The following is an 11,952-nucleotide window of genomic DNA, read 5'->3' on the forward strand; positions in this document are numbered from 1 at the left end:
CTGTTTGTTCCCCAGAGGCTGACTTGCGTGTCATAACCCTGTCGATGATGTGCTCTTCACAAACACCTCTTTTGTGCGATGAGGATAGCACAAGGGAAGACGTATTTAAACAGGTATGTCAGTCACCATGTAGAGAACTGCATTTGAACAGATATCCTCCATTGGCCATTAACACATTCCTTCATTTTTGTGTTTGTGTGTATTTTGTTGCAGCTGAACTCACATTTCTATGAGGTGTTAAAGGATTACGTTGTCTGGAACCTGACGAAGATAACTGGAAATACGGAGTCATAAGAAACATAATGTCAACATGTTGATGCTGAAAGCGTTTTGCACTGTACTGCTGCTTAGAAAGTAGAATACTGAGCTGCTGAGTTTGTGATATTTAGTCAATGGGAATAATAGTTGTTATTTTGTTTAGTGTGGTTTTAAATTGAGTTATAATTAATAAAATATGCATTGATTACTGTTTCATAATCAAAAGTATATTTATAATCATTGTTCTTAAGTACTGAACACAGTAGTTTAACACTTTTGCTTGTTTACTTTACTTTATTTCTTTTTTCCCCTTGTTGTTTTTTTGGTATGGAAGCCCATATTGGAGAGAAAGCAAATTACAATTAATGACAAAAGTAGAAACATGAATATTACAATAGACATTTTGACTCCTTAAATCCAAATTATTCAACTAAATTCATAAGATAATGAATCATCAGTGTTTGTATTGCCATCATGTCTGGCTTTATGGTTTGTTTGTTTTTTAATTTCCTGTCAGAAGTGGACTTCTGTATATGCATCTGATCTGACTAAAGAAATAAAACTATTTAAAAAGTAAAGTATTTTTTAATGGATTGTTTCTTTGCTTGATATTTATTTTTCCAGGTGAGTTTACATCACGTTGACCTTTTTATAAAAGTGGTTGAACATTCATTTTATATAATATACAATACTAATATACTCAAATCTTTGTTAATGTATGCTTTACACAGACTCTCCTGCCTTTTCCAGGTAGTTTATGTAAATGAGAAAATACTCATCACCTATATTTAAATAAACTTTTAACAGTTGCAGGTATCAATAAATGTAGATTTTGGTGGAATATTTGATCATTTGAACATTTATTGAAATTAAACCATGTGAGAAGTATAAAGGAAAGAACATCTAGAGGGATAAATCACCATTTGCTGGAGCTATTAACAATTAACAGGCATCTGAAATATGACCCTGACTACACACTGCTTTTTGTTTAATCATGGTTTCATCTTTAACAATGTATTTTAAAAATATGTTTTAAAAGCTTGTGATATTATCTATTTTGTCAAATCTTTATCTGAAAAGTAACTAAAGCTGCCAATAAATGTAGTGAAACAGAAAGTATAACATAGCATCAAATGGAAATACTCAAGTAAAACTGTTAAGTACAGCAAAACAGAAGTAAATACAGTTACCACCACTGCATTTCTGCTTTAACATTTGCATGCCCAGATGCACACATGTCACGTGTAACCACTCAAGGGTGATGATAAGAGGAAGTACAATATTACCACACGTGTAAGCTGTCAGTACTCTGCATACATGGTCAGCTTCCTCTTTTAGGTGCTTATACATTAGCGTTTATTTTTAGGCACTTGTTTCGAATAGTGTGGCTGCAATATAAGGAAGGGGTGGATTGGTCATATTTTGATCAACTAGATGTGTGGTAATGTCATAATCATGATTCAGAAACATTGAGAAACAATTGAAGTAAAAAGCAGATAGTGTTAAGCAACAAGATGGATTCATCAGTAAGAAGTAATGAAGATGATACCGAGAAGGAAACACCTGGAGGTTAGTTTTAAACAGCATGTCATTAAACAGCTACTTCAAAAATAGCTGCGCTTTCGTGTGAATATTTTGAGGGTTTTAACACTGTGGTAATATGTTGCTTCACTTTGGGGTTTTGGCTGTTTAGTGGACCAAAACAAGAAATTTTGATTCCACATCACATAATCAAGAAAAAAATCTGTAGATTAATTGACAAAGGAAATAATTTACTTGCAAAAATTCATGTTGTGTCCAGCTGTAGTCTAGATTAACAGCAACAGCAGTATCAGCAAGAATAGCAACAGTAACATAAATCTGATAAAATGACCTAACAAGCTAAAAAGAACAATTTCTACATGAAAATGCCCATCTTCACCAACCTTAAACCATCTGCTGTATCTTTTAAAATGAGCAGTTCTCAGCAGCTCCAATTATTTATTATCATATGTGAGGCAGGAAGTCTAAAAATTGTCCAAAAATTTAAAGATGAAGCTTTCAAAAAATAAGACGCAGTGGTATTTTTTTTTTTTAAGGAAGTAGGACTGTAATTCTGTAGTTCATAATCTTAAAATGTTCAGTCAAATGTGTCAGTACTGTCTTCACCAGCTTAGATTCACTATCTGACCACACAACGATAACGTTTATCCTGCTCTGAAAAGGTGTTAGTTTCATTTTCAGGAGTCATCAGAGTTTAAAAGTTGATGTTAATGTATTTACTATATGAATGCAAACATATGAAACCACCAATTCTCACATTCTCAGAGTCAATAACAAACCTGAAGTAAGACATTAAGCTTTCTTCAATGTATCTGTAAATTATTGTGGAATATCAATTTATTTCAGAGGCAGAATCAAATCTTATTTAAAAGCCAATATTTATAGGATATGATGTCATATGATATATTATTATTTCTCTAAATTGAACGTCCAAAAATGTCTCAGTGATGATGGTGTACATGACAATGATAAAAGAGACATCAAGTTGAAGTGTGTGCATCCTCCTTCTTTTTTTAAGTCATTGTAGATGCAGGACCCTGTCGCACCTGTCGTCAGACAACTGTGGTGGCTGTTGTCATGGCAACAGTAATCCTGGTCATGGCACTTATTTTGTCTTTGATGCTATTCGGTGAGTATAACCTTATACATATTACTTGATAGATAGATAGATAGATAGATAGATAGATAGATAGATAGATAGATAGATAGATAGATAGATAGATAGATAGATAGATAGATAGATAGATAGATAGATTTCATTTTTTTCATTACCTTAGAATGAGTCTTTTATATCTACATACGGAGCAGGTCCTCTTCCACAAAGGCCGCCATGTTGCACTGCCATGTTTCTACAGTAGCTCGAAAATGAGACTTTCATCTGTTTTGACGTGTTTCACCGACATAGGTTCTCCAATCTGTTACCTCAACACTATACCTACACACTGCACGTTGTTCTATGTTCATCTTATAACAGTCTTTCTTCACTTTTTCTTCTGAGGACGGTGAATTGATTAACATCTGTCTGACCATCTTATTAGTTTTGTTGCACCTCAGTGGGCGGAAGAAGTTGTGTGTTTATTATTCTGAAGTAGACACAAACTTACTCGCACAGCACGGCCAAGAGGAACGGCGACAGGAAATAGTGTGGTATGGGTGGTTAAATATAAACTCTAGCAGGTCAGGAGTGCTTGCAAGATAATAATAACAATAGTCCACAAAGCTGTGAATTATACAGCATTACAACATCATCTTTGCTTCTGTATTATGTTGCCATGCAGTCATAAAACAAGAATATAAACAATATTTCCTCAGTGAGAGGTCAGTCTGATTTTAAATTTAAGTCTGACTGCACCACTATTGGTTCATGTAGTCTGGTGATTTCGCATTACTTCAGAGGAGCTACAGTATAAGTCCAACCACTAACTGATCAAAAGTCAAATTACCTGGCTGTATGTGCAGGCTCAACTTTGTCTGCAGTACCATCAAACATAATTTTCTGTCAGAGTCAGACCTTTTGAAATCTCTAACTTTGTAAAAACCTTTGTTATAAAATTTATACCATACCAGGCCGGTGGGCATCATCATCAGAAGTGGATCAGACCTCCAAAACTGCACATGGGAGGCTGACGGAGCGACTACAACAGTGCCAGAAAGAGCAAAGTGATTTGAACCTGATGCTCCACACTGTTACTCGAGGTGACCTACACGTTCTTCTCCCTCACACACATTTGCTTAATATCTTACCATCTCAAACCCAGTAAATTTGTCATAAAGAGATTCCTCACCATAAAAATGCCTCACCATTTATTATTGTCTCCAATCTCTATAACCCTCCATCTGTGTGTAGACCCCAGATGTAATTTGTGTCCCGACGGCTGGCTGTGGTGGAGACATCACTGCTACTTCTTTTCAGTGGGAAGTCAGGATAATCGTCAGTGGAATGAGAGTGGCGAGTTTTGCCAGCAACACAACAGCAGCCTGGCTGTGATCAAAGACTCTGCAGAGATGGTAACATAGTGCACAGTGGGAGAAGATGTTCTTTTCTTTAATGGTGACGCCCTGTGGGAGGCAGTAGGGCCACTTGTAAATACCACTAGTCCAAGAGTAGCTCAAGTCAAGATCAAGAATCGATTAATAGATTGACAGTAAAATTAATTAGCAACTATTTTGATGATCAAATAATCATTTCAGTCATTTTTTTAACTTCTCAATGTTTTCTATTGTCATATATGCTATTAAAGTGATATTTAAAAAAAAAATAAGACACATCATCTTTGATTCTGGTACATTGTAATGGTCATTTTTCAATGTTTTCTTACATTTGAAAAACAACAGACAACGAAGAAAATCCTACTCTTTACAAATCAATACCTGCAAGTTTAAAGATCATTATGCTCTGTAGATTTCTCCCTGTAAGTCCAAGTCCAAGGCATCTTAAAAATGATCTGAAGGACTCACACTTATAGTCAGATAGTCACAGCTCTCTATAAGCCGTCTGTGCTCCTCAATTCAAATCTTTCTTGGTTTGAGCTTGAATGTAACTTTGCATACAAGCTAATCATAAGGTTATTTGTGTGACCCAAAATCACGAACCTGCCTTACAATCTGTACGACATACGACATCCAGTATCCTTAAACCTTTTATTTTGATAAAAGAAAAACTCCACAAATGACCCTTTAACAAAAAAGGAATAAATCTGAGGAATAGAAACTTTCAGGATGGAAAGACATGCAGTAGAAGTTGTATGTAAAGAGCAGACAGATATAATAAATATTGAATTAATGGCCTTTAATGTCACTTTTGCCTCAGGAATTTATTGCAGGAGTGCTGCAGAACCTCTCTCGGCTCCCCTTCCTGTGGGTGGGACTGACCGACTCCAAGCAGGAGGGTCAGTGGTTGTGGTCAGACGGGGCCGACGTCCATCACTACATGCCGTAAGTTCACATCCAGTGGTGCAAGATTAGAAGTGTGGCACACTTGAGTATGAGGTGAAAACTGCACCAAAGGAGAAAATCCAAGGAGAATATTGTGCAGATCAACAAATACAGAAAGGCTCATAAAATAAATAATTTAATATGCTGTGATGCTTGTGATTTATTTGGATCTTTTCTTTTCAGACATCATTCTGGTAACATGCACATGACCATACGTTACTACACAGCATTTTATTCAACAAATGATCAATAAATGCAAAAACATATTCATGGATATATTATATTCTGTTTAGTTTAGTTTAGTTTATTTGGATCCCCATTAGCTGTTACCCAGGCAACAGCTACTCTTCCTGGGGTCCATGTTAAAATAAATACAACCAATTACAATTACAATTATAATATAACATAAATGCATACCTAAATATATAATAATATAAAAAAATATTCATGAAACCCAGTTTTTTTAAAGTGATTTTATTTGTTGATAGAGTACATAAGCAGTGTTAAAGCATCCATCACAAAAACACCAAAAAAAACACCAAATGACAAAGGTAAGAAACAAAATACAATTAAAAGTCATATAATCTAAAAATAATTCGTACATAGAGGTTATATATTGTATATATACGTAGTTCCCAGTAATATACTGTACATTTAAAGTGAGTCAAATACATAATCACAGTTAACACGTTCACACTTTAATCTTCAAGATTAAATGAACACACAACCCTCATAAAATTGGGTTTAATTTGCTTTTCATACAGTTATAGCGTTCATATATACACACATATACATAAATACAGAGACATACACATACATACATGCAACTTTACTGTTTCTCATAAAGTATTAATATTTTATCCACCAATCACTATTTACTGTAAATATGTCAATGCAGATCTGTTTTATTTGAATTTAGATGCTGAACTCTGTGTGTGTGTGTGTGTGTGTGTGTGTGTGTGTGTGTGTGTGTGTGTGTGTGTGTTTTGAAGGGTGACCGTGGAGTGGGACGCTGATCACAGGGATTGTGCAGACCTGAGGGGAGGTGGGAGTCTCTTTGCTGCAGACTGTGAAGAGTACGGACCCTGGGCTTGTAAGAGAGAGTCCTGATGTACACTAAACTCATCGTCCTACTCATGCTCATGCTTAACAAGGTACAATATTATAGAGTATATTATCACAAAGAGCTGAAAGATTGATATTTTTCAACCCACAAAAAAATCTGTTACATTGTTTTGGCCTCCAGCTACAATTATCTATTTTCTTGCAAAGAGTGTTTTTGAAGAGCTTTAGTGTGAGAAGTCAGAAAAGGTATCAAAGTCAATATAATACATGTATAAAATATGTATTATGTGCATATCTGAAAGTTAAAATATCGTAGAAATCTACTCGACATATTCAGTATGTTCACTTCATTTTTGGTGAGCCGTTGAAGAAACTTAAAGGCGAGCTCATTCTTTTAAATCTACTTTTAAAATAAATACTTTCAGATTTACAGACACTTCAAAGTTTGTTAATATTGTTCAATCAAGCCTCCAAATATGAGTGTCCACCACTCTCAGAGTACAGAGAGATTCTGTGGTGGGATGATTGTCATGATAGTGCGTCCATCCAAAAGGGCGAACAGAGGGTACAGCTTCGCTTTGAAGGTTCCACTGAAGGTGTAAATGTGGGTCTTTGTTTCGGCGTTGTAGAAAGAGATCTGGCCCTCTTCGTAGTCTATGTAGATCCCCACTCGTTTTGGTACCATGCTGTCGGGCAGCTGTGTCTCGGGCTTGGTGCAGGCGTAGAAGTGGTGTGGGCCGCGCCACAGGGCCCAGTAACCTGCCTTTGGGGTCATGGGGAACCGGCCGTGCCGCTTGGATTCGGCGGTGGTCACTCCCACACGCCAGAAGCTACCGCGGGCAATGTTCACCTCCCAGTAGTGGCGGCCACTGTTGTAGCCCTTCCAGCCCAGCACACAGGGCCAGTTGTCAAAGCGTTGTGAACTCTTAGGCACGTCAGCCTCTGACTGGGCCTCCTGGACTTTACGCTCGTCTTCTGACAGCTGCAGCCAGGGGTGGTTAGTCTGGGAGTCGAGAATCACATCAGCTATCAGGAAAAAGAGAGACAGTTGTTAGCATGTCATACTGCGATTGTGATTTTTGCTGTTTTTCTGCTGCTGTGTGAGACAAGATTAAGTGTTGGTTGATCTTACTTTCTGCGCTGCAAATCCAGCTCCAAACTGAAAACAGAGAAACAGACAATTTGTTATAGTTAAAAATGTTAAATGAGGGAAACATCAGAAATCGTAAGTGTTCATAAGATTATTAACAAGTTAACACTTTTTCTGATTTTTCTTAAATCCTGGAGAGTTTTACCTCCTGAGGACCATAAAATACATATGCTATCTGTGAAAAGGGCTCACAAGTAGGCATCACTAGCCATGTCACCCTGTAAGAGCTGTAATTGTACTTCCTCCTCTGGCTATTCAGTGTCATTTTGAAAGCTTAGATTCAGAGGTCAAATTCAAATCATAAACAGATTTTTAAAAATGCACACCTGAGTTGGGGATGTATCTTGGAGTTCCTGCTGTCCAGGTGCGTTGCTTTACCAGTAACCACAGCTGTGGAATCTTCGCAACAAAAGAAAGATAAAATTAACAGATGTGTTTCACAGGTGGAGCACTTTCATGACCCCCCCTCATTTTCCCTTTTTTTATGACCGAGTTGTTTGCAAATACAACCATGAGTCGGAAAATTCTTGAACTGTGTGAACCAGGAAACACTTTCCCCTCACTGTTAGCACGTGGCTTATTTTTTTATTAGGGCAATAATTCAGAACTAAAAGACTAATTGCATCTTGAAAGCCAAAAAGGAGCAGGTTATTGTTACTGTATGAGTTCCAGGGAGTCAAGTGAAGTACTAATGCCCAAACTCAAACTGAAATCAATTAAAATGAGCCTCAAACCACAAAATATTACTTCAAATTTATTTCAGGAAGTGATGATAATTTATCTACAGAGTCTTGACTATCAGTTAGCAAGGACGATGAATGTTGTAGGTTATCAGTGCACTGGCAGGTCATGGTTATATTTATCATTATCATATCATTTATGGATTCTTTGCATGCATTCAAGGTGCAGGGTTCACTCATATCACAGATTACATAAAGGCATCTCATAACCTGGTCATGCCTGCGCTGCATGGCATCAAACATTAACAACTGTTTTTGTTTATTGAGTTCAAGCAATTTCAGTTTTTTATGGCTTTCTGAGAAATGATGTTATCTTCAAATTCAAGACTCTTCCTTGACATTGCAGTTTCTGTGTCATCCTGACTTACTGAGGACTCATTTTTTCACACTTTTACAAGAGAAACTTGTTTTTTCTTTTTCTTTTTCTAAGGATAAGAATCCCCTGAACTTTTCTTCTTTTCTGTTGCTGTTTTAAAGAAATTGTAAAAATGTTAGTCTCTAGCACTCACTGTGCTGTCTTCATTAAGAAGAGACCAGGTGATGAGCTCCAGCAGAGGCATCAGGTTGACGAGGCGTTTCTTCTTCAGGCCCAACAGACGCAACAGTCTCCCTAGCTCATCGCGCTGCACGCCACACGTCTGCACAAACAAACGCACCGATAATTAAATACCTGTGATTTCCTATTCACATGTTGGTGTACAGTTAACACTCAAATCTTTATACAAGCTTTGGACTTTCATTTTTAGGTTCAGGACTCCTCACCTCAGAGGCTGTTTGCAGTTCCTTTGCCCACTCCATGATCCTCATCTGTGTTTCCTCATTGGTATTTTCATCTTTTTTATTTTCTTGGTTTTCAGTGTCTAACTTCCACGGGGTGTCTTTCGTGAGCTAAAGAAACAAAATCTATAAGTAAGATATGATATATTTAAGGACATTACTCCTTGATGATGCATCCGTCTGTGTGAGCACTGACCTGGTCAAGATCTTGGAGCTCACTGGCCCACTCCTGGATCAGTTTCCTGCTCTCTTCCAGACTGAGCTGAACACGCCGGTCTGAAGTCCCTGTATGCTTCTTACTGTCATCCTCTTCTGGATTACTTTCTCCCATCTACAAAACACAATAAACACAACATAATGGTGTTTTACTATGACAGTATTGAGTTGTAAGGCCAAAGTTTTCCAATGACATAAGTCAAAAGGACCGGGGTAAAGTCAATGCCCACTCTACATGTCACACAGAGGGTCACTGTAGCAGGACTGTAAAAGAGTCATTAAACACACACTATCAGCACCTCCCCAACCAGTAGTCATTACTCTGTATGACTCCCCTATAGTGATGTTTATATAATCACTGCCATCATAAAGTCTGCTTCAACGGAACTTGAACGCCAAATAAGGTTTCATATCTGTGAGGGAAAGCAATGAACTGAAACTGTGGGTGTTACAGTGAAACTTTGCACTTTTACACAATTCATCTACAGCTATGAACTTGAACCAAGTTGGCATGTTTGACCATTTTGGACTGTGATGTCTTCTTTTGTCATTTTTCTGTCAGAATCAGGTAGGCAGGGCTGTCAGTTCAGGGGTTTTCACACCAGTTTGAATGTCTTTTACAAGTAGTCTGAAGGTTGTTGATAAGAGACACTTCCTGTTTGTTCTGGTGTTTGTTCTGGTGCTCTCTGGTTGGTGGTATCATTGCTGGTGTTTGTAGCTTCTCCCACTTAAACAGAGTGTGTCCAGGATGTTGTGGCTCTCTGTGTATGGCTGTTTATTTGGAGCTGTGTTCCCATGATCCTGTCCTCAGTTTAATGGTCCTCTAAAGGGCAACTTCCTCTTCTTTAGTGTGGTGCTTCCATGCCGCACAGTGCTGCTGTGACTTCTTGATAGTGGCCAAGGTATTTACTGTCCAGCTCAGGTTGTTGGTAACGTGCAGGCCCAGAAACTTGACGCTGTAGACCCGTTCCACCTCAGTACCATTAATCCACAGAAGTAGCAGAGGAAGTGTTTTCTTTCTTGAAATCCATTAACTCCTTGGTCTTGTTAGAGTTGAAGGCAAGACTAACAAGTTTTTGTCTCCATCAAACAAACAAATGAACAACTTTGCACTTTGGGGAGCACCATCTCGGCAAAAAACCATATTGGTGAAGGAAATCAAGACTTTAAAATCCTCAAAAATCAGTGCACAAGCACTTCTACAGCCTGTTTGCCCTTTTCCTTCTGAATTTACACCGTCAGACTATTTTTAATTTGTAACATAACATTATTATGTGTCTGCTGAGCCACTGACTTATGTTTTTTTCTTCTTCCCACCATGTCCTACCTTGCAAACTTGGTCGACTTGCTCCTTCCAGTGATGGATAAACTTCACACACTCCTGCAGGCTACGCAGTTCTTTGAGGCTGTTCTGACGAGGATGTAGCGTCTGGAACAAGTATTAAATGTAAAGATATATTTACTTTAGTGAAAGTAAAACGCCAGAATGTGAAATAAATCATATTCATGAGCCTTAATGCAAAACAAAAACATCATTCATAATCATCATACTTGCGAGACTCTGTTGGGGTTGTCGGCAGATCTGCTGGGGACAGAGCTGTGGGCCTGGACATCTTCCTCGGGCAGGTTCCAGCGTATTCCCCCGATGGAGCTGCTCTGATTGAAGCTGCCATCCTCCAGCTGTACTTTCACCTCTGCAGGGGAAACAGACGTCTTTTGAGTCACGGTTGAAATCACTTCTCATGAGTAATTTCTCACAATTGAGACTAAAGACAAAGACTTACTTTTTCAACAGAGGAAGTAAATTGAAATGTGATCTTTAACCTGTAATCAATGAGGAGAACGGTTCCACACCAAATTGACTTTTTAAACTAGCCTTTCTTTTTCATTAATTACTTCAAGGATCCAACACCCAGTTTTTGTGACATTATTGTAAGATGAGCACAGGGTATCTTATTTTTCATTTGCCTGTATACCACAATCAATCAGCCATTATTAAGGTGAGATATCAGCCTGGACTTGGTCTACGAATGAGGTATTTTTCACTTGATAAAGGTTATGAAACAAGCAAAAAAGAGTTGATGGAAGCGATTGAATAAAAACTTAAAAACTTACTTTTGTTAGTTTTCAGGATACCCCTAATTTTCTTTTCCATTTTATTTTTCACTTCCATGATGGAGTCGTCACTCCTGTGGTGAGGAGAGCACATCAAAAAGATTAAATGTTTGACGACTCAACAGATTATAAATATCAATTAGCTACAAACTATAAATCACGGGATTTTTTTGTTATTTTGTGTTAATATCATTATAACGGGTTAACATTAGCTACAGGTAGAAAACACCCAAGAAAAGGATTGTTCTCACAAAATCATCGACATTCTTTTTATATTACTGTTGGGTTGTTCAATCAAACCAAAATATGTTTGTAAACTATTATAATTTACTCTTTTTAAATGTATAATAATTATGAAATAAATTAAAGATAAATAAAATATCATTAATATCAAAATATGCACAATAGTATGTTACTTACAGACACAGCTGACATTCATCAAGTGGTAGGCTACCTTCAGTCTGAGGAGGTGTCAGCTGCGTCTAGTGTATTTGTTGTATCTCCTCTTGATCTTTGGACTTTCATTGTGAGATAGCGTGCAGGGCTCCCCCACAGCTTCCTGTAGCTTGAAGCCTTTTTTTATTTATTACAGTGGTACGTGACTGTATATCACTGGGAGTGACGCAAATGCTTTACTGTAATTGTAAAGTGTAA

The 11,952-nt window shown here is 37.5% G+C and overlaps 2 protein-coding genes across 2 annotated transcripts; one reads left to right on the forward strand and one right to left on the reverse strand.

Annotated features, from left to right (window-relative positions):
* The first annotated feature begins 1,749 nt into the window (after positions 1–1,749).
* LOC128383874 (CD209 antigen-like protein C) lies at positions 1,750–10,617 on the forward strand. The gene is made up of 7 exons (XM_053343465.1): positions 1,750–1,827; positions 2,819–2,929; positions 3,868–3,996; positions 4,148–4,308; positions 5,111–5,235; positions 6,228–6,389; positions 10,542–10,617. The coding sequence occupies exons 1-6, from the start codon at positions 1,773–1,775 to the stop codon at positions 6,343–6,345; spliced, it is 699 nt and encodes a 232-aa protein (XP_053199440.1). The 5' UTR covers positions 1,750–1,772; the 3' UTR covers positions 6,346–6,389; positions 10,542–10,617.
* On the reverse strand, positions 6,794–11,563 carry si:dkey-219e21.2 (E3 ubiquitin-protein ligase TRIM39). Its single transcript, XM_053343087.1, has 10 exons — positions 11,550–11,563; positions 11,299–11,372; positions 10,744–10,877; positions 10,501–10,612; positions 9,164–9,291; positions 8,953–9,078; positions 8,694–8,828; positions 7,777–7,849; positions 7,433–7,459; positions 6,794–7,326 (listed from the first exon to the last, which is right to left on the reverse strand). The coding sequence occupies exons 1-10, from the start codon at positions 11,561–11,563 to the stop codon at positions 6,794–6,796; spliced, it is 1,356 nt and encodes a 451-aa protein (XP_053199062.1).
* Positions 11,564–11,952: the final 389 nt, after the last annotated feature.

Source organism: Scomber japonicus, chromosome 22 (assembly GCF_027409825.1).
Source record: "Scomber japonicus isolate fScoJap1 chromosome 22, fScoJap1.pri, whole genome shotgun sequence".
Classification (NCBI taxonomy): domain Eukaryota; kingdom Metazoa; phylum Chordata; class Actinopteri; order Scombriformes; family Scombridae; genus Scomber; species Scomber japonicus.